Genomic DNA, 26,780 nt, shown 5'->3' on the forward strand with positions numbered 1-26,780 from the left:
AAAAATCCCATCTATATTATCTAGTTACTTTTGGCGAAAGCAGAATTTAAAACATTCATTCAAACAGTGGTGCCCAACCCTGCTTCTGGAGATCTACCTTCCTGCCAAGCTCCAACCTTTATCAAATGATAAGACCTTCAGGAGCACTTGATAGTTATAGGCAGGTGTGCTGAAGCAGGGTTGGAACTGAACTCTGCAGGTAGATATCCAGAGACAGTATTGGGCACCACTGATGTAGAACATACCACAGGAGTTCAAAATGCATTCAATTTTTTATCTACTGACCAGTTACAGAAGAACAAGGAGCACATGGCAAACAATTTTATGAAGTTTTTTTAATGTATAACAAAAGAGCAAGAAATAAATCTAACTGTAGTCTTGACAATACAATAGTGAGTTGGTGGTGCTAAGAGCATGTCCAAAGAAGATTTGGGCAAAATGGGCAGCAGAACAAGACTCATTCAAAACCACTGCAATAAAAACAAACAGCAGTTATCAGTCAAAACAATAAATTAGCATCGTTACTATGCACTGCAATGAAATGTATACAACATCCTTGCACAGCCCTGAATAATTAAAGGTTTGAGGTCAGGATTTTTTACAAGGAGACATTACATTGAATTGAAAGATTTATAAATAGGCCATGTTCTCATAAGCTTTCTGAAGATTACAATATGAAAATACTAGCATAAATGTTTTAACGTTGATCATAATAAAGGTTTTTTGAGCACCAAATCAATTAGAATGATTTCTTAAGGATCATGTGAAAGACTGGAGTTTTGCCATCGCAGAAATAGATAACATTTTTAAATATGAAAACTAGAAAAAAAAAAAGGTACATAGTAAAAATATTTCACAATATTACTATTTTTACTGTTATTCTCAAACATTTAATTGTACATCTGCACTTTCAAAAAAAAGTCTTACCAAACTTGCCTTTCCAAGCAGAAGTGTATATTATATTTATCCCATAAAAAGTCTTTTAAGCCTCAAATAGTGAGAAAATATTTAGATGAATAATGAATTTCAGCCTACCTGACCAGATGGGCGATGTCCCAGTTTGTTTCAGATGACAGTGGTCCTATAATCTCAACACCTTCAGCTGTTACAATGGCGATTTCATGCTACAGAATGTCCCAAGAAAATGTATTATTTTCTGTTTCTTGAAACACCTTTACAATTAAATGTTGCATCTGAGATGATGATCTTTTTATGAAGGACAAATAGAAGAGCATGCCTTACCCTGTTGTAAGAGCGGGCGTCACGGTAGTACAGAACCTTCAGGCATCTCTCTATCAGTGCTCGTGCCTCATCCTTCGTGATTTCTACCTTGTTCTCCGTCACCTCCCTCATCAAGGGCTGCAAAAAGAAGCAAATGTGATGAGTTTATATAATAAAGGTTTTAACTTTTCACCAGTTCACCCAAAATTGCGGCATATTTTACCCCCAAACCATCCTAGGTATATATGACTTTCTCCTTTCAGACAAACACAGAGATTTTAAAAGTTTTTAAGTTTGTTTTCAGCTTCTTGGCTGACTTCTGACTCGATGTACTACGTATAATGCATCTTCCGTCATACATCGAGTCATAGGTCAGCCAAGAAGCCGGGGCTCTGTTCTCTCTGAAAATAACCAGAAGTCAGTTATTTACGTTATAATTTTAAAACTAGTAATATTTTTGTTACAAAACCTGATATATCTGATTTACGGAACTTCAACATAATGGCCACTATCCACCAGCATTACCAAGCTTGAAAAAGCAAAAATAAATATTTTAAAAACACTGACTTTGTTTGTCTGAAAGAAGAACATCATATACACCTAGGGTGGCTTGGGGGTATTATGATGTAATATTCAAGAGTATTTCACAAACAAAAAAGAAAATCTTACCTGAGCCAAATATGCACCAAATCCTGTTGCTACTGTTGGGGCTTCATATGCAACCCCTAACTTGTCCACATAACCAAGAAAGCTTAAAGTGACAAGAAAAACATCAATTAAAGTTAAATAACAGAACTTCAAGTCATCACTGCCTCACAAAACTGACCTTAATTTTAATATATCTGTCAGTGATACACATCACTGTATAGTTTTGTATTGTTATAAACTAAACAAAAACAGGTGAACAACTGAAAATATTTGACAATTAAATAATAATGAATATACATAAAAACATATACACAGCGTAATATGGTAGGTGCTACACAATATAGAATACAATCAACTGTTTAAATGTTATAGTGTCGTAAAAATGTTGTAAATAAAAGAAAATTAATACATATGTAAAGTGATACCAACTACAAAGCTAATATCAACTGTATCAAATGTTGTTTTGTGAATGTTGACTTTCATTTAAACACAAATAAAAGTCTGGACACTCTCCCACCTCTCTCCATCGTAAAATCCACCAATGACCACTGTGTTCCACAAAGGGTTCATCTTGCTGCGGCGGTTGTACATGACCCGCGTGAGCCAGGAGTGGATGGCTTTAGGGGTATAGCTGTGTCCATCTCCAAGAAGCTCTTCATCAATCCTAGACAAACACACATCAAGCTCTACCTTTTAACACACACTGATATAAGGACTCAAACCTTTCAACGCATTTCAACAAATCCCAAACAAGTGTGTGTGTACTTACACCATCTGCTCAATGACCTGTTTAAGGTACTGGTAGTCGGCATAGTCTCCCGAGGCTCCCAGGATGGTGTTGTTGTTGACCTTCATGAGTCGAGAGATGTTTCGGAAGCGGGCCAGAGAGCCGTAAGAGCCGAGCATGTCAGCGGCAATGATCACACCCCCAGTGAACTTCACACCCAGCACTGATGTGCCCGTGACCATGGGGTTGCTGAGAAAACATTTAACATGATACATTAATATTTGTCTTTCAACACTATCGTTCGAAAATTTGAGGTATGTATTATTTTCTCTTATAAGTCTCTTATGCTCACCAAGGCTCCATGCATTTGATCCAAATGCAGATTTCTATTTATTAACTGGTCGCAAATATTTTTATATTGCACATTTCTATTTTAATCATTGTCTATATAAGTCTCATTTCTGTTCACAAATATGTCAAGACATGTATTGTATTTATATATATCTTCCTCATGCATAGCCTACATAAAATTGTCTATTAAACACTGGTGTTGATATTTGCCTATTCATTAGCATTATTGCTAACAAGCTAACTTACCACTGAACCATTAAACTATTACTTTTTCAACAGATAAAGAGCGGACAAAGAAACATATGAATTGTATTTAGAACATATCAAAAATAATGTAAAATATTTTAAAAACTAAATTTGAGGCAATTTTCCGGGGTAAACAGCAACTTTCCTCCATGATGATGCAGCAGAGAAAGGCAAACCGAAAGCAGAATCTAGCTGACTGCTGAGCACGAAACCTGACAGCTCGCCGTGAACTTACAGCGTGTGTTTGATGGGTCCACATCCTGGAGCCGCACTACTGCTGCTGTTACCCGGGAACGAATAAAACTGACCGGGTTTCGGTCCGTTCTCCCAGAAACTCATCTTCAGTCCATTCGCCTCCATCTTCAAAACTGACGGAAATGACGCTACCGCTATGCGCTCCTTGTAATAGGCGCTAGGCATTGTGGGATATTGGGTTACGCTTGTATTTACGGTCATTTCTTTAGAATGGGTTATGCTGAGAAATCAGATGCCCCTCATCAAAAGTGAGGTGTTTGTAGTTCATATGTAAATCTAAATGTAATAATCAAAAATACTGGTCAATAAAAAAGATTATCAAACATATTACTTACGCAACGTTCCCGAGCCAAGATGAGCAGAATATTACAAGACTATACATTCAGAATAGAATTAGAATAGTTTATTTTATTACTATTAATATGATTTTTTTTTATAAAACCTGGAAGAGCATTTTAAAGTTATAGGGTCACTGTGGACTTTAAAAAACGACTGTTTATTAATAAATCTTTGTGTGTGTGTGTGTGTGTGTGTGTGTGTGTGTGTGTGTGTGTGTGTGTGTGTGTGTGTGTGTGTGTGTGCGTGTGTGTATTGTATAGTCCTTGGTTATTACTGCTACCTCAAGAAATTAAGTTTACTTGCTTGTCGAAACAAAACTGTTTAGCTTAGATGTTATTTTACTCATAAATCCAGTCAGAGTTCAAACCCACAGGAAATTAGATTTCTCTTGCAAATTAGACTTGTTGGTTATCCCGCAACTTGTGGTGACTGAACAACTCTATTGAGCTTCAGTTCAATGGTCAGGCCTCATAAAATACAGTTAGGCCTAGTTTTTAGTTAAAGAGTATGAGAATGCTTAAAGAACAAAAGTGTGTGCTAAATGGCAGGTGACAAATGACCCTCCTTAGAGGTACATGATGACGAATAATACATTGAAAATAACTTTATATTTCGTAAAAGTCGCATCAAAAGAGACAAATTTACATCTAATAGCCTAAAACTACTGAATGAACTTAAGATGATAATTTATGTTCCACCTTCCGTACCTCACAACATGTAAAAAGTGAAATTCTGCTCAAAAACAAGCTCCCCAGGACACATTCCCACTAAATTCCTTTCACGTTAGAAAGTGAAGGCCATTTGTTTTAGCAGCTGAGCATGCACTGTGTCAAACCTTGGGAGTCGCTGGCAAGACTAATAAATAAACCTTAGCTGGATACAGACGCTTTAGATTTCACTTTCTTAATCAGCCACCTCAAAGTAGATAAAAATGATCGTTTTATTTAGCCTAAAATGGTGACATTATGTGTGATTAACTGAATAATTTAGATTAAATGTATATAATACTGATAACATCAGAAACTTTAGTTGCAATTCGATGCAATACATTAAAATGAAATCCAACCAATATTAGGCTACCGTAAAAATATAACCTCACGGCTGATGAATGTTGCTACAGGCCTCTTGCATCTCAACTCTTTCACTGGTTACATGATAACATAAACAATTGCAATAATGAAAACAGAATGTATGGCAACAATGTAAACGTGTTTGTTATTTCTGAAATAGTTTGTGTTAAAGCCTATTCGCTTTCAAGCAGCTGCTTTTATTCACGCGTTTTTATTACCACTCCTTAGCCCTTACCGATATCACTCATTTATAATGCAGGCAATCCAGTATGCATTTAAGAAAAACAAATAACGCCTGGACGCTTAGAATTAATTTGTCTTTTGCTGTTCTGATGCGGCGGTTGTTTTAAAGGTTGTAAAAAAAAGTATCTGGCGCTCGAGATTAAAAGCTTTCTGACTTCTTTCTGTCTGTAGGCACGCTTTTGTTTCTCCAAGTCATTGTCTCATTTGTTGTTTTCAGCCGGAGGTTGTTTTTCCCGTGCAAGGTGCAGGCGTGGGTCGCGTGGGACTAATTTACAGAGAGCTTTGATCCACAGCCGAGCTTCCCATCAGACGCTTCACCAGCCGCGGGTAAACTCCAAACCAACCAGCCACTTCACTCCAGACAACAGAGGACAAACATTAAAGTTGGCTTTTTTTATTGTTCTTTGTATTCTTTACGATTGCTGGTCGAAAGAGTGAAGGCGACGCGGCGGTGCTCGGTCCGCTCCTTTCTCGTCGGTCAAACCAGATCTGTCGTGGAAATATAGGCGCCTGGAAAGTGGACATCAGCTCACTTTGACTTGTTTGGGCTTTTAATTGCCTTTGTGCTTTGATCGGGATTTGTCTGGGCGTCTTTTTAAGCCGCAAATATAATTTTAAGATGATGTTTTAGAGCAACAACACAGTGGCACGTGCCGCGTAAATATGTGTTATTGAGCTTTCTCCTGGATGTAAAAACACACAATTTGTATTTCTGCCATATATTCAGAAATCTACGTTAATTTTGATCGCCACTGTATTTTGTTGATGGGGGCGTGACGGCTCATTCGCCTCGAGACTTGTTTTTCCAAGGTCGGGAATGAATTTTGATCAGCTGCTGGCCACAGTCGGTGGCTTCGGGAGATACCAGAAGCTTTTGTATGTGTGGATATGTCTACCGCAGATCTTTCTCGCGTTTCACATGATGGCGAGCGTCTTCACGGGCGCCACGCCGCCCCACCGTTGTCGGGGTCCAGGGACGGAGGACGCGTCTCTTACTTTCGGGAACCTGAGCATCGCCCTTCTGCCGGGACGCGCGGACTCGTGCGCAGCCGTTTCGGGAAAGAACCGCAGCGCGCGCTCAACCTGCGAGACGGGATGGGTGTACAGCCACGAAATCTTCCAGAGCACCACTGTCACGGAGGTACACGCCGGGCTGCGTTATTCAGCACAGTTCATTGTCAAGTTTTTATTGTCTTAAATGGGTACAAAGAACTTTAACTCAACCTAACAATAGTAGGCTATTAAATAAGCACATACAATAAAATAAAATATATAATATGTAATGTTACACTATCTGAAATATTTAAGCTATACAAGGTTGGGGTCACTACGATTTTCTCCCCTATGAAATGAATACTTTTATTAAGCAAGGATGCATTAAATTGAGCAACGGTGAGAGTAAAATATTAAAACACCGGTATTGTTATGAAGTTTTTAATTTCAAATAATGCTATTCTTTTCTGTTTATCAAAGAATCCTGGACAAAAAGACGCATAAAGTTTTCCAGAAAACTATTAAGCAGCACTATCTTTCATCTTTGATAATGATAATAATAAGAAATGTTTCTTGAGCAGATTTCTGAAAGATCACGTGATGCTTTGCCATTGTGGGAATACATTTTAGAATAAATTACGAAAAATAGAAATCAGTTATTTTAAAGAGTAATAATATTTCACTATATTATGTGTTTTTGATTAAATAAACGTATCCTTGGTGAGCATAAGGGACTTGAATAAATCGTAAATACGTTTGATTGGTAATGAATAAATTTAGTATTTGCCATGAAGAAAAATGGTAAATAAATGAAATAATAATGATAATAATGTCAGTAATCATTTTTATCGACTAATAGTGTTTTGTGTATGTTTTTGTGTATGTTTATGCAGTGGGACCTATATGTGTTTGGAGCTATGGCAGACAGGTATATATACACACACTCTCACACACATTTGCATCTTTATGTTTCACATCTATGCTTTGTTCCCCTTAGCAACCTAACTAGTAGAAACTAGTGGTAATTCCCTGCCCATTGCTCTCTCTCTTTTTTGTCCTGCTTCCCATCCAACTCTTCATGCATTAAATGCCCACAGCATGCTTAATAAATTTCAGTGCCAATTGCACATTGCCTAGAGCTATTTATGCATTCGCAGAGAAATAATACACTTCACTGTTTCCAATTTAGTGGTCTATATATTTTTTATGACCTATAATTCATTGTTTTTCAATCAGGAGGCTGGGGCAAAGTGCCAATATGCCTTTATATCTTGTAAATGTGACTGTATTAAGATACTGCTATTATTATCACGGTAGTAAATTATTATTAAAACGCTAAAATAGCCCCCCCAAAAAATGTACAATGTTAAATTGGCATCACATTTTTGAGATTTTATTACAAAGTAAGTACAATGACTTACATTTGTACTTTCTATAACATTTTAAGCCTCTATTTTATAATTATAATAATAAAAAAAAAAAATTCACCAGCATTTTTTCATCTCATTCTCTCTCTCTCTCTGTAAGGTATGGGAGGAGGTTTGCCATGCTCTTGTCTTTAGCCCTTCAGACAGTGTTTGGTGTGGCTGCTGCCTTCGCCCCAAACTTCCCTGTTTATGTGACCCTGCGCTTCATCATAGGAATGACCATATCGGGCGTGATAATCAATGCATTTGTTCTAGGTGAGACTTGGAGTACTAAAGTAACTCTCTAGTCACTATAGGGATGTACTTACTTACTCATGTAGTTCCACTTCAAGATATCTTGAAGAATGCTGGTAACCAAACAGTTTCATGTCCCATTGCCTTTCGTAGTATGTAGCCTTTCGTACACTATGGACAAAAACTTGAAACCATCCCTTTAATATAAGGAAGATATCCACTTAATTAACATAATCTATTTAAGTAGTTATCACTGATCATGCATGTTTCTTCACATAATTATAGACATTTACTAACAATAGAGTGTGAGTCGAACATTAACTGACATAACTGAGAATCTGTGTTTTTTTACTAAAGGTTACATCTAACCTCTGACCCCTCTCCTGTTAAAGTGTTTTAGGTGTGTTCGAGTGACATCAAAGTATCGCAAGAGTGATTTGTTATTGAACTGTTAGCTTAGCTGGTGATATGATGATCTGAATGAGGGGTTTATCAGGGTTTGTGACTCATTGTAGTCCCTACGAGCAGTTTTTGTAGGCATTAAACTGCCATGATTTTAAAAGATGACATCTCTGTTTGCCTTGAACTTTCAGCAACTTTGCAGAGATTGTTTATGCTCAAGCAGCAACATTACACGCTAACGTTAAAAAAGTGAAATTGCAATCAACCACCCCTCCAAAATGGTAGCCATGCAGGATGAAAAATCTTCACGATATTTTAAATAAAACTTGCATAGTGAACATCTACTCATCTGCATACTTCATGTATTATATTTTTGTATTATTTTTTGTATTATATTATATACCAAAAAAATATTCCTCTCAGTTGATATAGGAATGTGATATTATACCCCAGTGACAAGTTCAGACATGCGCTGACTTGTAGCAGGTGGTCTGTACATAGGTGGAGAGTCTGATGGACCTCAATATTACCCTCATTTTTGTGTTCTCGAGATGTTTTCCTGATTTATTGCAAAACTTCAAATACCAACATGCAAACATAACCTTCTTTAAACCCATGAACTCTCACTATCCTCTAACTAATTTCTACCTGTACTCCACCCAAACCCTTCAACTGCCCCCATCCCCATCACTCTCACAGTGCCTTTGTCATATTTATAAGCAGTAACAAACACCCTTTTTTTCTTTACCACAGACCCAAATACCCTATAGATTAACCCCTTAAACCCCAAACCTAACGACCCTGAACACTTATCCTCCCCTCACCCCTCCTACACAGGCACAGAGTGGACCTGCACACAGAGACGGATGCTTGCTGGCATCTTCACTGACTACTTCTTTGGTTTTGGCTACATGCTGCTGGCAGGTGTGGCTTATCTCATCAGAGACTGGAGAAAGCTGCAGCTGGCAATCTCTGCTCCAGGATTTCTCTTTATATTCTACATTTGGTGAGACAACACAAACATGTACAGTGAGTTAACACATGCATGTAGTGGAGTTTAGTAGTTTTTGTGGTCGATAAGAGGTTTGGTTGTTTTTGAAATGAGTTTTTTAGGCTTCGTGCATTTGATCACAAATTCAGTAACAGTTAATTGATTGTGTGAAATACTGTTGCAGTTGAAAGTTAAGTTAAAAGATAAACAAACATTTTAAAAAGTTATATATAAATGTACATTTTAGTGCTGTCAAACAATTAATCGCATCCAAAAGAAAAGTTTTTGTTTACTTAATATGTGTGTGTGTGTGTTGTGTATATTTGTTATGTATATATAAATACTCACACAGTAAATATTTTGAAAATATTTACATATATTTATACTTCATAATCTGACAGCACTAAATTTGTTATTTATTACTGTAAAAACCACTAATGGTGTAATTTGACCTTACACAATTGGGCGTTGCAAAAGAGTATATAAAAAGCAGCACTCAGTTCTCTTTTTCATTTGACTTCCTCACTTCCTCTGCCTTTATCAGTCTGACAGCATAAATCTCCTTTCATCGTCCTCTCCTCCTTTTTCTCAGGGTTCTTCCACATTCAGCCCGTTGGCTTTTGGTGAATAACCGAAATGAGGAAGCGATTGATCTTCTGCGTAAGGCAGCTATGGTCAATGGTCGCACCTTACCTCCCACAGTTCAGGTATCAAAAATTTGCACCCTTTTACTCTCTCTGTTTTCTCTTTTTGGCTTTTTTCTTGTCACGGCTTTGGCACAAACTTCAAATCCCATAAACCTTCTAATAGCTCTGTTAGCACCACCATGACAACACCATCCCCCACCCTGGGCAACCAAGGGGCCTTTGTTTTTAGTGTTTAAGAAGTGATAGTCTAAAGCTTTACTTCATATCACCAGGGCAACAAGTAGATGACTCTCACGTCATCAGATTAATACATTTAGCAAGGTTTCCCATTGTTATGAATGTATGTGTGTTTGGATAACTTGAACTGCAAAACAGATGTGCAATACATGTATAATGTACAATTTAGATTTTAAAACAACTGTTCTCTGTGTAAATATACACCATATAGCCAAAAGTATTCGTTCACCTGCCTTGACTCGCATATGAACTTAAGTAACATCCCATTCCTAATCTATAGGGTTCAATATGATGTTGGTCCACCCTTTGCAGCTATAACAGCTATAACTCTTCTGGGAAGGCTGTCTACAAGGTTTAGAAGTGTGTTTATGGGAATTTTTTACCATTCTGATGTTGGACGAGAAGGCCTGGCTCTCAGTCTTCACTCTAATTCATCCCAAAGGTGTTCTATCGGGTTGAGGTCAGGTCTCCTTGCTTTGTGCACTGATGCACAGTCATGTTGGAAGAGGAAGGGGCCAGCTCCAAATTGTTCCCTACAAAATGGGAGCATGGAATTGCCCATAATGTCTCAGAGTTCCTTTCACTGGAACTAGGGGGCCAAGCCTCGCTCCTGAAAAACATCCCCACACTATAATCCCCCCTACACCAAACTTTACGCTTGGCACACTGCAGTCAGACAGGTACCGTTCTCCTGGCAACTGCCAAGTCCACACTCATCCATCATGCCAGATTGAGAAGCATGATTCGTCCCTTCAGAGAACGCGTCTCCTCTGCTCTAGAGTCCAGTGGGGGCGTGCTTTACACCACTGCATCCAATGCTTTGCATCGCACTTGGTGATGTATGGCTTGAATGCAGCTGCTCGGCCATGGAAACCCATTCCATGAAGCTCTCAGCGCACTGTTCCTCTGCTAATCTGAAGGCCACATGAAGTTTGGAGGTCTGTAGAAATAGAAGTTGGCGACCTCTTCGCACTGTGCGCCTCAGCATCCGCTGACCCCTCTCCGTCAGTTTACGTGGCCTACCACTTCATGGCTGAGTTGCTGTCGTTCCCAAACACTTTCACATTTTTATAATACAGCTGACAATTGATTGGAATATTTAGGAGTGAGGAAATTTGTTGCACAGGAGGCATCCTATCACAGTTCCACTCTGGAATTCACTAAGCTCCTGAGAGCGACCCATTCGTTCACAAATATTTGTAAAAACAGTCTGCATGCCTAGGTGCTTGATTTTATACACATGTGTCCACGGAAGTGATTGGAACACCTGATTTCAATTATTTGGATGGGTGAGCGGATACTTTTGGCAATATAGTGTATTTTTAAATGGCAAAGCTGAATGCTCAGCATACCCCACACAATCTTTCAGATAGGAACTATACTCTCATTCCGGCGTAATAATTTTGCTGCCTTAACATGGCTGCAGCAGGCAGAGTGATATCATGCAGTGCCTGTGGAAAATAGTGGAAAACAGGTGCTGCATGATATCATCACTGCTCCTGCTGTGGCCATGGAACGGCAGCGAACTTCCTTGATTTATAACTTAGGGGGAGTTGGAGAATGAGCCTGTTTACAAAAAAGTGGAGTCTCGTTAAAGTGTCATTTTCGCTATCACAGGTGGAGCAATATGAGAGTCCACAAGGACGGAGTCAATATACAGCTGTTGACCTGCTCCGAACTCCCCAGATGAGGAAGAGAGCTCTTATACTGTTCTACATCTGGTGAGAATACAAGGAGTATGCTGTATATGTAGATATGTATATTTATATTTCTTCAATTTCAAACTATTTTATACATATTTTTATTTGAGAAAAAAGTTGGAAAGAGTTTGTATTTTCTGTAAAAAAGACTTTTAACTTTTTAAAAAGCAAATTTAGATTTGATTATGCCTTTATCTTTTATTCTTGCTATATTTCAAATGGCTATTATGATGTTTTACCATGGTCTCATAACATGAAAATCACTAATATTGAGGCAAATATCATAATATCATAATAATTTTCTTAAATTCTGTAAAAATCAATTAAATCTTTAAAAAGTAATTGTTAATTACACTTTTTTCTCATTAACTGTAGCTGATTGCAGTTATATTTATCATGTAATTAAATTACATCATTTGGCTACTGGTAACTAGTTACTTCCCAAACGAGGCTTAGCTTAAACCAGGACTAGGCCTTAGTTAAATTAAGCAACTTTTACAAGAATGCCTGAGAAGAAAACATTACAGGTTTGTATCTAGACACAGAACAATGACACTGACGTATTTTAAGACATGTCAGAGACAAATATTTTCAGTTGAGACAACTCAAACATGCATTTTAGTCTGGGGCTAGCTTAAGCCTCGTCTGTGAAACCATGCCCTTCAGACACATAAAGGTGTCCCTTAATTTACTGTTTCTCCAGGTTTGTTAATGTGTTGGTGTATTATGGTCTGTCTCTGGGTGTGTCTGACCTCGGGGCAGACCTTTACCTCACTCAGTTCATGTTTGGATTGGTGGAAATTCCTGCCAGATCGCTGGTGCTGGTTCTCCTGCCCTGCAGTCGACGGATCCCACTGAGTGTGTTCCTGGCTGTGGGAGGCAGTGCATGTCTACTGACCCTCACTGTTTCAGCAGGTGACCGCTCAAAAATGGCTAGAGGCACTTTTCTACAATTTATTTGTCTGTTGAATTATTTTCTTATCGAACTTTTTCTCTTAGACAGTGCTCATATTCTGACTGCTTTGGCCATGGTGGGGAAATTTGGAATTACAGCATCTTTTGCCATCATTTATATTTATTCTGCAGAACTGTTCCCGACTGTTCTCAGGTACTTGCACACAAAACCTTCTCAAAAGCCACAATCTGTTAGTAGGTCAGGTGGGAGTGAAGATTGTGCATTCTTGATTCCAGGATGTACTTAAACATGTGGAAATAATATCTGTTTTGGCTATTTTTTCATCTACAGGCAAACAGGTATTGGTGTTTCTTCTATGTTTGCACGGATGGGTGGAGTTTTAGCGCCACTAATAAACCTGCTTGGACGCCATACACCTTTTGTGCCCATGGTGATATTTGGCTCCACCCCTCTGCTTGCTGCGGTGCTTGCCCTAGCATTGCCTGAAACTGCAAATAAACCACTACCAGACAGCATTCATGATACAGAGAGGTAAATAATAACACCACATACAATTAAAGGGACTACAAAATAAAACCCTGTTATCCTGAAAACACATCTTAAATAGTTTATCCTCCTCTGTCCTCCTTTAGGTCGGCTCTGAAATATGATGGACAAATTCCTGTACGTACCAGCCAATTGCAAAGCAACGCAGAAGGACAGGAACTGCAGAGTTTAGCAGATGAGTCCACTTAGACATATATGATCACACACAAACCCTATGCAGTGTCGACTTCTAGTGTGTTTACATTATTAGTCTTGCTGATAATCAGTGAAACTTGAAAATGGTTCAGGTTTTGATACAAAAATGTCTCTTTTGTGATTTTTACTGATATTTGAATATTTTAGACATTTTTTGAAACGGCTGTAGGTTGTGTATTTGATTGATTTACATTAGGATTAGCAGTTTTAATAAAACTAAAGAGTAAACTTTATAAAAATGAATGATTGAGTCTGAAAGCAATTGGATTTGTGCATCAAATGTTTATCAGACCTCTGTGCAAAACAAATGCTCTAACAAACATTAAGGCAACATTTGTGAATTAGTAAGCCAAACTAAATTCATTAAGTTTACTTTTGACAGATATTTACATTTAAAATGTGTTTTTGTTTTCTTCTGGCAAGTGTACCAAAATATTCTTGGTCCCTGCACTGTGTAGATTTTTGCCCAATCATATGCCATCTAATATGAGAATGTACCTCCCACTAACACCAACTGCCAGAAAATGGCAAATCTTTTAGTGTTTGGTCTAGTGGAGAGTGAAACAGTGCCTTCTTTGTAAAGTACTTTAGTCAACATTTAAAGTGGATCAAAACCTTTCATTAAAGTTGTCATAAAATCAAAATGCGTTCTTTTCTTAGGACAACTTTGATGAACTTGTTTGATTCAATTCAAATATTGACTACTATAGCTGACATGTTGCATCCAATGTTTGGGAATTACACCTGGTTGAAATTGTTTAATAGCATATTAGTATTCTGAATTATCTTAGCTCAGTAGCTAGAGGGAAAGGTTTTCTGTTTAGTGCAGATTTGTCTGTCGTTTGTTTGCATTTATTTTTTCTGTTGCTTCAATGAAAAAAAAAGCCATCATCATATGCATTTATATAAAGAGGTTTCATGTAGAGTGTAAGTGATATGTGTGTTGCCAACTTTGCATGAGCCAATGATACATACACTACTGCAGAAGATCATGCGATTGCTGTGATCACAAACTTATAGACTTCAATCTCACTGCCAAATAACACAATTTAGTTTTTCATTTTGTATCTTGACATTAACTTCTTAAACATGGGGCAATGTGCTTTTACTGCATGGAAATATTTGATAGGAATTAACAATTGTATTATAATAATGTTTTAAATATCGATGGGGTTCAGATTTACAGGGGTTGGACAATTAAACTGAAACACTGGCCAACTTAGTGTTGGAGGTTTCATGGATAAATTTGATGTCTTTTAACAAGATGAAATGTGAAGACAGAGGAGGGCACTGTAAGGGAAACAGACATTAAAAAAACTGGATAGTTACAACAGTTCTCAGTCTTAAAATTATGATTACATCAGAATAAATCAGTTGGGGTCTAATTTACTGACCATTGCCTGTGAACCAGTTACTTTTGCTTCATGTTGGAATGCGCGTCTTAATATGATTTTAGAATGAATAAGCATTTTGTTATTAAGACTTTTTCTTTTATTGACATTCCAACTGATACACAATAAAACTGTGATCAACTGTCCAGCATCTGCAATAAAATCAGTGAAAACAATTCTTCTGTCAACTTGTTGGCTGTTATTTCTTTGAAGGATGTGAGTATATTAGACTAATGTCACGTAAGTAGCATCAGTGGCCACACCACAGTTGTTGTCTTTCATGGACATCAGTATGTAACCATCATTACCCCAGTAAGTGGACCAGGAGTTCTTCACTAGCCAATAGGGATTATTATTTATGATCCCATAACCAACTGCAAGCACAGCATGGTCCAAGTCATCAGTCCCATTTTCTGTGGATATAGAAACAAAAATTAAAACAGGGAAAAAAGCATACTTGATTTTAGGCAATCTGTAATACATTAGCTTTACTCAAAATAATATGCATTAGTATAGTTTTGAGAAACACTATGTATATTCATAATATTACATTTTATTTTGTAATGTAATATATATATATATATATATATATATATATATATATATATATATATATATATTTTTTTTTTTTTGATGATTAGGGAAATTATACAAAGCAAATAATATGTTAATTATTGTGAAGACTCACTGCATGCTGGTTCGTAATACACTCCATTGCTGTAGAAGGCAAAGGAACGATGAGCAGCATCAATGCTGACAGCTGCAGGGCCGAATTTGAAGATAGTGGCCTTCAGTGCCTCAATATCACCGCTGGTCACATTAGTGTAACCACTCAACTTCGCCACCATGGAGGACTTATCATAATGACACAAACCATTCTGAAAAACATAGTGATTTGACCCTTTTTAACCAACAATATCTTATGGACCAGAAAAAATTATAATAGGTAGACCTTTTACTGCAATCAGAAAATACTGTTTCTGATTATAGATGTAAATTCCTATACAATTTTCCAAGCTGGGAAATAAACAACTATTTAAATAAATCAGAAATGGTTGTGTTAGGTAGAGATGTATAATGTATGCACACACCATGCCCATATACCCTCCATAGCTCTCAGCGGTAGAAATGCCACCATGTTTCATCATCCACTCAAAAGCTCTCCATTCCTCTCCTCCATCACAACCATTATTCCCAAATCCCCACGTACAGTCGACCAGCATCTGCTGGGACAATGACGTCAGCTGTCCCGTCTAACAGAGAGAGCAAGACAAGGACTAGTTCAAATCTGTGTCAGTTGAAGTAAAACACATTATTAAGTTGAACATTACAAAAGATCCACTCATAAAATAAGCAGACTGTCAATATGTAAGACATACGCTGATTAAATCATTGATTAAAAAGGACAACATTATTTTCATGAATTATCAGTTTCACCCTGACACATGCAATAGAGAGAATAAAAAGTAAAAATAACAATTTTCTTATTTGCACTGGTAATTAGAAAACAACAGCTACAAACAAGTGCGTTTATGATTGTGATAATAAACATGATAAATACCAGTTTGCAATATCAAGCTCTTTTTGTACAGCTAAAATAACTTGAAGTGGCCGACACGTGAATTCTCACATACCGGTGTTAAAAATGGCCCGCTCTTACAAAATAAGGTTAGTATGTGTCTGGAGCTTTTTGTGTAGATTTACCTTCAGGAAAAGTGCTCCCTCTACTGTTCCAGTCGTGGCAAAGCTCCAGCAGGATCCACACACAGCCTGGTCTTTCACTGGTGTCACAGCACCTGAAAATGCATAATATATCGGTGTATCATCCGAATTTTTAGACATGCATGGAACGATTCTGACTTTACATCCAACCCAACAAACTCAAACAAAACACACACCATACAGCCTCCAGTCTATGGAGTCAGGGGTGGCTATAGAGCGGATTTCAGAGGGAAAAGGCTGAGCCTTTCTGTGAACATGAGTCCTTTTACGTCCTCTCATCATGGCCAGCTCTTCCTGTGACCGATCAGCCAGGTGATTGATAGAGAGGGAAAAAGAAAGACGCGCTCTATTCATAGAGTGCACATACCTAAAGGAAAAAAGTATGTAAAAATGTACTTCAGACAAGTTCACAGACGGCTTCCTGTTAATTTTGTATAGATTACCATAGCTTCATGTTCTCATTTATTTAGAGTTTAATAATTTGTTGACATTTCCATGTAAGGTAACCAAATCTTAGTACAAATGTTCATTATTCTTGCCTCACCGAATATTATGAACAAAGTTGTGTTCACGCTCCTCATGCTCTTTTTCATTTTCATATTGACGCTCATACTTCTCCTTAAAGTGGCCGAACATACGGTGAGCGTGACCAACGGGGGAGGTATGGACAAGGTCTTGGATGGGGTTGGCCAATAAATGATGCTCCAGACCAGGACCAGGAAAGTCACCACAGGCCATCCCTACAAACAAATGTGAGCATTTGATTAGATGCATCGCGAATGATAAATATGATATTCCATTTTTCATTTACCTTCAGGCAGTTTGAAAATGTCTGAATCAATCTGAGGGCTGAAGTCACTGTAGTCGATAAGATATTTATCATAGTGGGACCCCAGCAGGGTGTTGAAGCCCATCATCTCATAGTGGTGTGGGGTGGCTGGGGAATCCCTTCCCTCTGGACGTGTGACCCACAGACGATACGTGTTCTTCTTATGGCCAACCTGAGTGATATTTTTCCAGACCTCACACAGGACGCCTGCGTAATACTCCATCTTTTCGAACTGCAAAACAGACAATTTCATAAACACCTCAGCCTTTGTCGCTTTGGTTCGCTCCACAGAAGGTAATAAGTAATACGGGAAGTACATACTTCAAAGCCCTGCAGATCAGGCAATGCTGACTGTGGAAGTATCGGATCCTGCTTGGTACCATTAAGCTGGAAACACTTCATAGTATTGAATTCAGTCTCAGTGGTGACTGGAGTGATCTTGTAAGTGGCACCATAATCCAAGTCATTTCCAATAAAAAAAGTGCTGACTGTACCTATAGACAGAAGCAATTAGGAAAACGACATACATAAACTACACACAGCTTATGTACATACAAATACGGCCTGATTTAAAATGTGATGTTAACTGACCGTGATAAAAGTCGACTCGACTTCTGTTGCCCTTGAGGTCATACCAAGCTTCAAATGGCTCCTTTATCTCGGCATAAGGCAAAGAAAGCAGACCTACATAAAAGAGGGATATGTAACTTTCAAATTAGGTGACCTGAACTGGGATGTATGGTGCACGTAAATAAAAATATACCTTTAACATGATATAGCTTTCCAAAATCAGGAACTGTTCTGCCACCAACCGGTGTAGCATCTGAGGACGAAAACAGACGTCTAAATAAAACAAGTATTATATATAAATAAGGAAATACTATCGCGTTCGTACTTAAAACGCCACAGGAAGCGTGTCTCAGTCGCTAAGTCAAGCAATCGCTTTTGTGTTTTCTTCCTGTTGTGTGTTGTTTTACAAAGAGAGCACTTTACCTGCAGCACACACCAGCAGCACTAACCCAGCCAGAAGAAGCCACATAGCTTAACCTAAAGACACCGGACAGACATCCACAGGAGATGGTTTAAAAAAAGCGTCCCGAAAGCAAACAAGAAACGTTTATCGTGAGTGTTGACGCCGAAAGACGACGCGCCGTAGCAGAAAGTTCCAATAAAAACACGGGAAGGAGGGACTGAATTAAAGTCATATGACTAGAAGGTCTAATGCTGTCACATGACCGTCGTCAGCTGTTTTCTTTTAAAGCGGTTAAACATGCTGACTTCATTTCAAACTAGAAGTTTACATGTATTACAAATCGCAACGCGTTTCTGACTGCACGAACAGCTTCAAACGCGAATTAAGCGCCAAAAGGAGACAAATACAAGAAAGAAAAAAAACTCTTACAAGTGAAATGCAGTGACACGCGAGATGGCAAGTAACATAGCGGAAATACTTGAAACACGAGATGAGCTACTGAGAGCGAAAAAACAAGACCATAAACAAGACTTAACAGGCGTAGGCTTCCTGGTTGAATAGCACTGGTACGATCAAGTTACAAAATGGTTTAAAGAAATGATTACATAAATGTGATATCATTATTCTTATACTACATTATTATTATATTACAATTATACACGATTGAATTTTTATCAACTAGTAAATAATGCGGATAGTAGACTCCAGTAGATAAAGTGAACTCTAGTTTACAGAAAATGTCATAAAAATATCAGTAGCTACATTTCATTTGGAGTTTGACGAGCAAAGTCACCATGGACTCTTTACAGACTAAAAACTGACCTTTGTTTTTGAATGTCTTTTATTTTTAACCATTAGGCTACAACACTGGTTAACATCACTTTACTAAATGATACACAAAAATCATATTTTTATGAATATAGAATTATTAACAAAGATTTAAATGAAGGAAGATACACATTTCAATTAAGTCGCTGTAAATCAAAAAATGTGATGAGCTGTGTAACAACGTAATAATGACACAAAATTTCAACCAAAATGCTTTATTGATCATATATCACATTTGATCATATTTAACATTTATAAGTTTAATTAAATGCGAGTGATAAACTACACAAATGATATAGTCAACTCTATGCGTTTTATGTATTGTGCCAAGAAGGTGGTCTGTTAGTTCATACTGATTAACAGCTGCCTTTAGAGTCTTTACTGATTACCTCCATTGATCAAAGTCTGTGACGTCCCAATACAAACACGCCCCCTAGTATTGCCCCGCCCCCTCACTGATTGACAGCATCGATGAAAAAATTTCAAAAATTCTAATACAAAAGGAATTGCAATTGCATGTAAGTTTTGTTAGGTTACATGCACAATGCAGAGGAAATTAAAAAAGCAAATGTGGCAAATAACATTGCTATTTAATTATAACAGGCCCATATCTCGTAAGACGAATGAACTGTGCTTTTTCATTTAAAATGTGGCAGTCACTGGGCAAAAGCAAAAATGCAAACTGTAAAGCAAGATTTGCAACTGCATTTGGATTATGCCACAAATTAAGTGTCCACATACTGAAATCCAAATTATTCATTTGAAAATACAATTTGCAATTCTGTTTGAAAATAGTCCTGAAAATCAATCCGTACTCATACAATTTCTTTTCAATTCAAAATGTTGTTTATTGACATTTTAAAAGCAGTTTATGTAGTCAACCAATCCATTTTATCTGTAGTAGTCACTGATCTATAATAGAGAACATATATATAGATCAGTGGTAGTGCATCCTTTCTGCGTTTGACCAATCAGAAAACTGATTGATACCAAGGCTGTATGTAAGACCAGCTCTGTTCACAGAGTGCACACGCCTGGAAAACAAAAAAAAAAAGTGTAAGAAAAAAAGAAAGCTTAAATCACAGACTACTTAAGCCTTTTTGTAATTGTATTGTTATTTTTTCTATGCAATCAACATGTTAGTTTATTTTATCCAAGAGAAATTATATCCACCTTATTTGTGTTGTAAAAGTGGGCATGGCCATTTGTACTTTTTATGGGACTAGCTTTTGGTGTCATCCATGTCCAGCTGTTTTTAACTGTACAAAACAGCTTATTTTGATGCTTGACATCACAAACTGTTGTGACTTACCTTACCTATCCTATATTACTGTAATGTATTAACTCAAAAGACAAAAAGATTGATCATTTAATGTCTCTTTATTTACCTATAGTGGCTAATGAACCAGAAGTCTTGCACTTCTATGTTAAAGAATAAGGTGGATAGAAAAAGCCCTGTTTTATTTTTTTATTTTAATAATAACTTTTTACCATTTCAAATTGTCTATAAAAACTACTGAAATTAGACCATTTTAAAGGTTAACTGCCATGAATACACTCTTATACTATTTGAAATAAACTTTCCATAAACACCAGCATTATTGTGCTAAAAACAAATCACCATGAAACAGCATAAATAATTTTTTATCAGAAAAGATTCAAAATATAGGTATAGTTTCACAATGTCACTATACATAACTGAATCTCTAGTAAAATTAGTTGTTTTTCTCACCGAAAGGTATGAACAAAGTAGTTCTCACGCTCCTCGTGCTCCTTCTCACTTTTATACTGACGCTCAAACTTCTCCTTAAAGGGACCGAACAGTCGGTGGGCGTGGCTAACAGGGGACGTGCTCACATAGTCTTGAATGGGGTTAGCCAATATTTGACGCTCCTCTACAGGATCAGGAAACTCTCTACAGGTCATTTCTAAACACATAATACATCAATGGCTATTTGATTAGACAATGTAAAAGTAGTAGAGCTGAAGCATTTCACTGAATGTTTGTTTTCCAATTACCTTCAGGTCGTATGAAAATGTCAGACTCAGTTTGAGGGCTGAAGTCACTGTAGCTAATAGTGTATTTGTCATTGTGGGACTCCAAAAGAGTGTTGTAGCCCTCCATCTCAAAGCGGTGTGGTGTCGCTGGGGAATCACTTCCCTCTGGACGTGTGACCCACAGACGATACGTGTTCTTCTTATGGCCAACCTGAGCGACCTTTATCCAGACCTCACACTGAACACCTTCATAATACCCCATCTTCTCAAACTGTAAAACAAGCAACAAGTAAGTAAATTATTTTATACTAATTTCAGCATTGCTGTTGCTTTGGGTTGCTTTACAGCACAAACAGATACAGAACTGACTGACAGGAGAGTGAATAAACGATGACAGAACTACAGCCTGATAGGTTTATGCTAGCTGTCTGCTACTGTAACTGAAAGAAAATACTAAAACAAAACTCATGTTTGGTTGTGTCATTCTGTTCACCTGTGTTCTACTACTATCCTCATTTGCCTCCGTACTTAAGGTGTAGTCTGTTTAGTTTGTCTTTGCTGTTGAGTGTGTTATTGCCTATTGCATGATTACACTGAGTGATTACAATAATTGATGATGATGTGTCTAACAATCTAAAGAATCTGGCCCCCTTAAAAAAAAAAAAAAAAAGTAGGTAGTACATACCTCAAATCCCTGCAGACCAGGCAGCGCTGCCTGTGGACGTATTGGATTCTTCTTGGTACCTTTAAGCTGGAAACACTTCATAGCTTGGATTTCGGTTAGAGAGTTGACTGGTGTGATCTTGTAAATAGCACCATTATCCAAGTCATTTCCGAACAGAAATGTGCGCACTGTACCTTTATAGATATCATTAATAATAAGAAACTACACGCAAAATCTATTTTCAATGTAATACTGCGTGTCTTTATCATGAGATGATCACTGACTGTTACGATAGTCGATTCGACTCCTGTTCCCCTCGAGGTCGTACCAAGCTTCAAACGGCTCTGTTATCTCAGAATGAGGCAGAGACAGTTCACCTACACACAAGAGGGCTTTGTAACTTTCAGATGAAGTGTCCAGTGCTGGGATGTACTGTGTAATTAGGAAACAACGTACCTTTGACATGATACATCTTTCCAAAGTCAGGAACTGTTCTGCCACCAACTGGTGTGGCATCTGAGGACGAAAACGGAGAGAGTCATATTTCATTTAACTATCTACTCATTAACTGAGCCAAATACCACTGAATCACAGGAAGTGTTTTGCTGCCATTAAATCACAAGATCAACTGTCAGCGGCGTTTCTGTTTTTTTCCTGTTGTTTTTTTTCCCTCTTTTACATAGACAGCATTTTACCTGCAGCACACACCAGAAGCACAACCACAGCTAGAAGAAACCACATAGTGTAATCTAAAGACACCAGATAGACATCCACTGGAGATGATAAGCATTTGTCCGTCTGAAATAAAGTCTCAAAATAAAACAAGAACAGCAAGAGGTCTGGATAAGAGTATATAAACACATTAAGGGACTGAATTAATGTCACATGATATGAAAGTTCATCGTGGGTGGTCAAATATTTATCAGACCAGGACAAAGTCTTTGTTTGACTCCTCTCAGCTGATTGCAGGGGTGGTTGTCGGGACCCCTGTAATCGGGGTAATCCCCCTGCTTGCGACACCTCGGAGCAAGGGCACTGTAAATTCTTGAATACTCCAAGAAACAACCCATTTACATCTCAAAACATCTTTTGTCACTACAGTACTGAACTATAAAAATGCTGCTGCAGTTTAGTTCAGTTTAGTAAAATGTTCTAAAGATAGCTTTAGTTAAGTTGGATATCTAAGTTAACTAAACTAATTTTAAGTAAGGCATGGACACTAATATTTCTTGGTTGAAACCACATATTATTATTCTAATGTTGGATTTGAAGTTGTGATGAATAATTGCAGATATGTATTGATTAACAGAAAAGCTGCCTTAAGAAGACCTCTCTGTTAATAACAGTTGAACAAGTTTTTTCCCTAGCTAACTATAACCTTTAACATAATGTGAAATGTGTCTACGGTCCATACAAAAGACTTTAAGCATTTGGGCATTTCATAATACTTTTCATGCATTTTTTTAAATTATGTTTCTTCTTATTTTTTTCTTATCAGTTATGTTTATTAGGGTTGTATGTTACATGTAATGTTGTTAAATTAATGTTTATTGCACAATTCAGTTTAATGAGTCTCACTATGATGGTGTTTAGTGCTTGTGTAAATGACGATATGCACCTTCTCTATATATGTTCATATTTAAAAGCTGCTTGTGATGGGCTTTGGTTCATCATATGACTTTCTCATCACCACTTGCATTTGGTGGTTAACAGTACAAAAGGTACAAAACAGATTTCAGGACTTTATTAGGTTGATATATTATCATTATATCAGTAATTGAAATTACAGTATTTAACTAAAAAAACAACAACAACTATCTGACAATGAAGTTTATCAAAGTGTATAATATGTTAGCAACAGACTCAGAAGTACGTAAGGACTATTTTGTACCATTCTTTTCCCGACGTGGAATAAATCCTCCCAACTTGGCCTTCTCTGCCTTTGTCCAGTCAGCAAAGTTATTGATGCCAACGCTGAATGAAAGACCAGCTCTATTTGTAGAGTGCACAAACCTAAGGAGGAAGAGTATGTCAAAAAGTCTGCATATGGGCTATCTTGACTCAAACAAGTTGTTCATAGATTTACAACTTTTATATCATTTTTCCTCACCGCTGTGTGTGTATAAAGTAGTTCTCACGCTCCTCGTGCTCCTTATCACTTTTATACAGACGAGCGAACTTCTCCTTAAAGGGACCGAACAGTCGGTGGGCGTGGCTAACAGGGGACGTGCTCACATAGTCTTGAATGGGGTTGGCCAATATTTGACGCTCCTCTACAGGATCAGGAAACTCTCTACAGGTCATTTCTAAACACATAATACATCAATGACTATTTGATTAGATGATATAACACAGGGGCTCCCAAACATGTTGCTGGAGCCATTTTGCATGTTTCCTTTATCAATCACACCTGATTTACCTCATCAGCTCATTAGTAGCAACTCCAACACCTGAAATGTGTGACAAAGGAGGCATGCAAAACGTGCAGCGTTGGGGAGGCTCCAGGAACATGTTTGGCAACCCGAAAAAAAAAGCAGACAAAGGCTTTTTACTGAATGTTTGTTACCTTCAGGTCGTATGAAAATGTCAGACTCAGTTTGAGGGCTGAAGTCACTGTAGCTAATAGTGTATTTGTCATTGTGGGACTCCAAAAGAGTGTTGTAGCCCTCCATCTCAAAGCGGTGTGGGGTCGCTGGGGAATCACTTCCCTCTGGACGTGTGACCCACAGACGATACGTGTTCTTCTTATGGCCAACCTGAGCGACCTTTATCCAGACCTCACACTGAACACCTTCATAATACCCCATCTTCTCAAACTGCACAGAAGAAAGTCATTTAGGTTTGAATGAAATGATTTCATCACATTTTCATTTTTTGTGAACTGGGCCATTAAGTAGTACATACCTCAAAGCCCTGCAAATCAGGCAGCGCTGCCTGTGCACGTACTGGATCCTCACTGGTACCATTAAGCTGGAAACACTTAATAACTTTGAGGACTGGTGTGATCTTGTAAATGGCACCATTATCCAAGTCGTTTCCAACCAGAAATGTGCGCACTGTGCCTGCACAGAGAGCATCGATGATGCAAAAGTACATACAGAAAATCTATTTTCAATGTAATACTGCGTGTCTTTATCATGAGATGATCACTGACTGTTACGATAGTCGATTCGACTCCTGTTCCCCTCGAGGTCGTACCAAGCTTCAAACTGCTCTGTTATCTCAGAATGAGGCAGAGACAGTTCACCTACACACAAGAGGGCTTTGTAACTTTCAGATGAAGTGTCCAGTGCTGGGATGTACTGTGTAATTAGGAAACAACGTACCTTTGACATGATACATCTTTCCAAAGTCAGGAACTGTTCTGCCACCAACTGGTGTGGCATCTGAGGAAAAAAACAAAGAGAAATCACACAATTCATTCACTTCTTTCTAACTAAAATACAAAGCCAAACATGCTTTTCTCCTGTTGTATGTTTTCTATTTTACATAGACAGCATTTTACCTGCAGCACACACCAGCAGCACAACCCCAGCTAGAAGAAACCACATAGTGTAATCTAAAGACACCAGATAGACATCCACTGGAGATAAGCTCTAAGTCTGTCTGAAACAAAGTCCCCAAACAAGACAACTAAGAAGAGGTCTAACGATCCAACAGAAAGGATGGACTGAATTAACGTCACATGACATGATGGTCCGTGGGTGGACAAATATTTATTGAACCAGGACAAGGTCTATGTTTGACTCCTCTCAGTAGAGATTGCAGGGGTGATCGCTGCGGGACCCCTGTATTCAGTCCATCATTCCCCCTCTTGCGACACCCCTGAGCAAATACACGGCGAACATGTATGCTTTTAAAAGTAAACCAATTCCTGCCTTGTTTGTTGAAATATGCAAAAGCCGTTAGAACTTAAAGAATCAATTTAACTTTGAACTACCAGAATAATCTCAGAGAGCAAACTGAGAGCTGCCCAGCTAGTAGTGTTGTATTCGTTTTTTGAGTTTGAAGATAAATAAACGCAGAGTGTGCATTATGCAAGGAACTGTTCAGTGAGATGAATTTCAACATGTTGAACACTGATTTATAGTCATAACAGGGTTAGCCGCTATAAGCGAACACGAAAAAAATACAGGTGTATTTTTTTTTACATTTTTTAGGTTGCCTGGATGCTTGTGTTAAAAAACGCGACTAACCATTTAATCACAGGGCTATGAATAATAAAGTCTGTTCGATTTAGGTTTTTTTGAAAGATGAAAATAGCTTATGATTATACACATAGTAAATTTATACAGATGGATCAAAAGATGCACATCACACTTGTCGCGGCATGATTATTGCGGCCTTTATCGGAAAATTCCAACTATACACTTCTGAAGTCGTAACGAGTCTCGTGGGGGGTTTTCCTCTCAGAATCCAGGTGTTACCGGGAAGTTCATTCTTGCCCATTTCGTTGAAAATGATATCAAACCACTTTTCCTCCACCATGCTTGAAGTTGAAACTGAATGGGAGATGGGAAGTAACTGCAGAAATGTTGTCGTAAGCATGTTAAATAAATTAAATGCAATAACATTTTTCATAGATTACAGTTATACAGAATGTCTCTATCCTATTGACTAGCCTGACACAAAAACTTGAAAAACTTGAAATTTGAAATTCGCAAAAGCAGATGACTCAGTTTTTTCATTTGTAAAAAAATCTTGTTTTTTTTTTTTTATTGTTGTCATGATTTTAATGTTAGTTAGCTGTTTATTTTATAACCTAGTCAAAATAACCCAATAACCCAACTGCAGTTTGATTGACATTAAATGCAAAGCACAATGAATTTTTTTTTTTAAATTGTTAAAACCTGAGTTATTTGCAAATTAACTCTAAATCTATCTATCTATCTGTCTATCTATCTATCTATCTATCTATCTATCTAGATAGATAGATAGATAGATAGATAGATAGATAGATAGATAGATAGATAGATAGATAGATAGA

At 37.7% G+C, this 26,780-nt stretch overlaps 4 protein-coding genes across 5 annotated transcripts; 1 reads left to right on the forward strand and 3 right to left on the reverse strand.

The window, feature by feature from the left end:
- Nucleotides 1-317: 317 nt before the first annotated feature.
- psmb4 (proteasome 20S subunit beta 4) lies at nucleotides 318-3,628 on the reverse strand. The gene is made up of 7 exons (XM_043218089.1): nucleotides 3,429-3,628; nucleotides 2,639-2,845; nucleotides 2,387-2,533; nucleotides 1,891-1,972; nucleotides 1,243-1,359; nucleotides 1,036-1,124; nucleotides 318-470 (listed from the first exon to the last, which is right to left on the reverse strand). Exons 1-7 carry the CDS (start codon nucleotides 3,611-3,613, stop codon nucleotides 458-460), a joined length of 840 nt encoding a protein of 279 aa, XP_043074024.1. The 5' UTR covers nucleotides 3,614-3,628; the 3' UTR covers nucleotides 318-457.
- A 1,695-nt stretch (nucleotides 3,629-5,323) lies between these two features.
- Nucleotides 5,324-14,724, forward strand: si:dkey-166k12.1 (organic cation transporter protein). The gene is made up of 10 exons (XM_043217983.1): nucleotides 5,324-6,241; nucleotides 6,987-7,021; nucleotides 7,621-7,775; nucleotides 8,994-9,162; nucleotides 9,740-9,854; nucleotides 11,649-11,752; nucleotides 12,435-12,646; nucleotides 12,731-12,839; nucleotides 12,978-13,178; nucleotides 13,280-14,724. Exons 1-10 carry the CDS (start codon nucleotides 5,918-5,920, stop codon nucleotides 13,380-13,382), a joined length of 1,527 nt encoding a protein of 508 aa, XP_043073918.1. The 5' UTR covers nucleotides 5,324-5,917; the 3' UTR covers nucleotides 13,383-14,724.
- A 132-nt stretch (nucleotides 14,725-14,856) lies between these two features.
- zgc:110239 (uncharacterized protein LOC550326 homolog) lies at nucleotides 14,857-18,520 on the reverse strand. Its single transcript, XM_043217498.1, has 11 exons — nucleotides 18,324-18,520; nucleotides 18,094-18,153; nucleotides 17,922-18,014; nucleotides 17,652-17,824; nucleotides 17,313-17,562; nucleotides 17,046-17,241; nucleotides 16,678-16,868; nucleotides 16,484-16,575; nucleotides 15,871-16,032; nucleotides 15,468-15,657; nucleotides 14,857-15,192 (listed from the first exon to the last, which is right to left on the reverse strand). Exons 1-11 carry the CDS (start codon nucleotides 18,367-18,369, stop codon nucleotides 15,005-15,007), a joined length of 1,641 nt encoding a protein of 546 aa, XP_043073433.1. The 5' UTR covers nucleotides 18,370-18,520; the 3' UTR covers nucleotides 14,857-15,004.
- Nucleotides 18,521-19,954: 1,434 nt separating this feature from the next.
- Nucleotides 19,955-25,458, reverse strand: LOC122323573 (counting factor associated protein D-like). 2 transcript variants are annotated; one of them, XM_043217496.1, is made up of 13 exons: nucleotides 25,299-25,458; nucleotides 25,120-25,179; nucleotides 24,948-25,040; nucleotides 24,698-24,855; nucleotides 24,360-24,609; nucleotides 23,904-24,099; nucleotides 23,685-23,806; nucleotides 22,250-22,309; nucleotides 22,078-22,170; nucleotides 21,815-21,987; nucleotides 21,151-21,400; nucleotides 20,864-21,059; nucleotides 19,955-20,165 (listed from the first exon to the last, which is right to left on the reverse strand). In XM_043217496.1, exons 1-13 carry the CDS (start codon nucleotides 25,342-25,344, stop codon nucleotides 20,069-20,071), a joined length of 1,794 nt encoding a protein of 597 aa, XP_043073431.1. In that variant the 5' UTR covers nucleotides 25,345-25,458; the 3' UTR covers nucleotides 19,955-20,068. The 2 variants fall into 2 exon arrangements, with proteins under 2 accessions (XP_043073431.1, XP_043073432.1); XM_043217497.1 differs by lacking the exons at nucleotides 23,685-23,806; nucleotides 23,904-24,099; nucleotides 24,360-24,609; ... (2 more) ...; nucleotides 25,120-25,179; nucleotides 25,299-25,458 and adding an exon at nucleotides 22,489-22,640.
- Nucleotides 25,459-26,780: the final 1,322 nt, after the last annotated feature.

Source organism: Puntigrus tetrazona, chromosome 19, assembly GCF_018831695.1.
Source record: "Puntigrus tetrazona isolate hp1 chromosome 19, ASM1883169v1, whole genome shotgun sequence".
Classification (NCBI taxonomy): domain Eukaryota; kingdom Metazoa; phylum Chordata; class Actinopteri; order Cypriniformes; family Cyprinidae; genus Puntigrus; species Puntigrus tetrazona.

Coding starts and splice junctions, on each gene's coding strand:
- psmb4 (XM_043218089.1), bottom strand. CDS start 3,613: ATGCCTAGCGCCTATTACAAGGAGCGCATAGCGGTAGCGTCATTTCCG. Junction 2,846..3,428: donor GGACCCATCAAACACACGCT/GTAAGTTCACGG, acceptor ATGTTTTCTCAG/CAACCCCATGGTCACGGGCA. Junction 2,534..2,638: donor CAGGTCATTGAGCAGATGGT/GTAAGTACACAC, acceptor GTGTTTGTCTAG/GATTGATGAAGAGCTTCTTG.
- si:dkey-166k12.1 (XM_043217983.1), top strand. CDS start 5,918: ATGAATTTTGATCAGCTGCTGGCCACAGTCGGTGGCTTCGGGAGATAC. Junction 6,242..6,986: donor AGAGCACCACTGTCACGGAG/GTACACGCCGGG, acceptor ATGTTTATGCAG/TGGGACCTATATGTGTTTGG. Junction 12,647..12,730: donor GACCCTCACTGTTTCAGCAG/GTGACCGCTCAA, acceptor TTTTTCTCTTAG/ACAGTGCTCATATTCTGACT.
- zgc:110239 (XM_043217498.1), bottom strand. CDS start 18,369: ATGTGGCTTCTTCTGGCTGGGTTAGTGCTGCTGGTGTGTGCTGCAG. Junction 17,563..17,651: donor CTGATCTGCAGGGCTTTGAA/GTATGTACTTCC, acceptor TCTGTTTTGCAG/TTCGAAAAGATGGAGTATTA. Junction 17,242..17,312: donor CATTTTCAAACTGCCTGAAG/GTAAATGAAAAA, acceptor ATTTGTTTGTAG/GGATGGCCTGTGGTGACTTT.
- LOC122323573 (XM_043217496.1), bottom strand. CDS start 25,344: ATGTGGTTTCTTCTAGCTGGGGTTGTGCTGCTGGTGTGTGCTGCAG. Junction 25,180..25,298: donor GCTGCTGGTGTGTGCTGCAG/GTAAAATGCTGT, acceptor TTTTTTCCTCAG/ATGCCACACCAGTTGGTGGC. Junction 23,807..23,903: donor TACTTTATACACACACAGCG/GTGAGGAAAAAT, acceptor CTTCCTCCTTAG/GTTTGTGCACTCTACAAATA.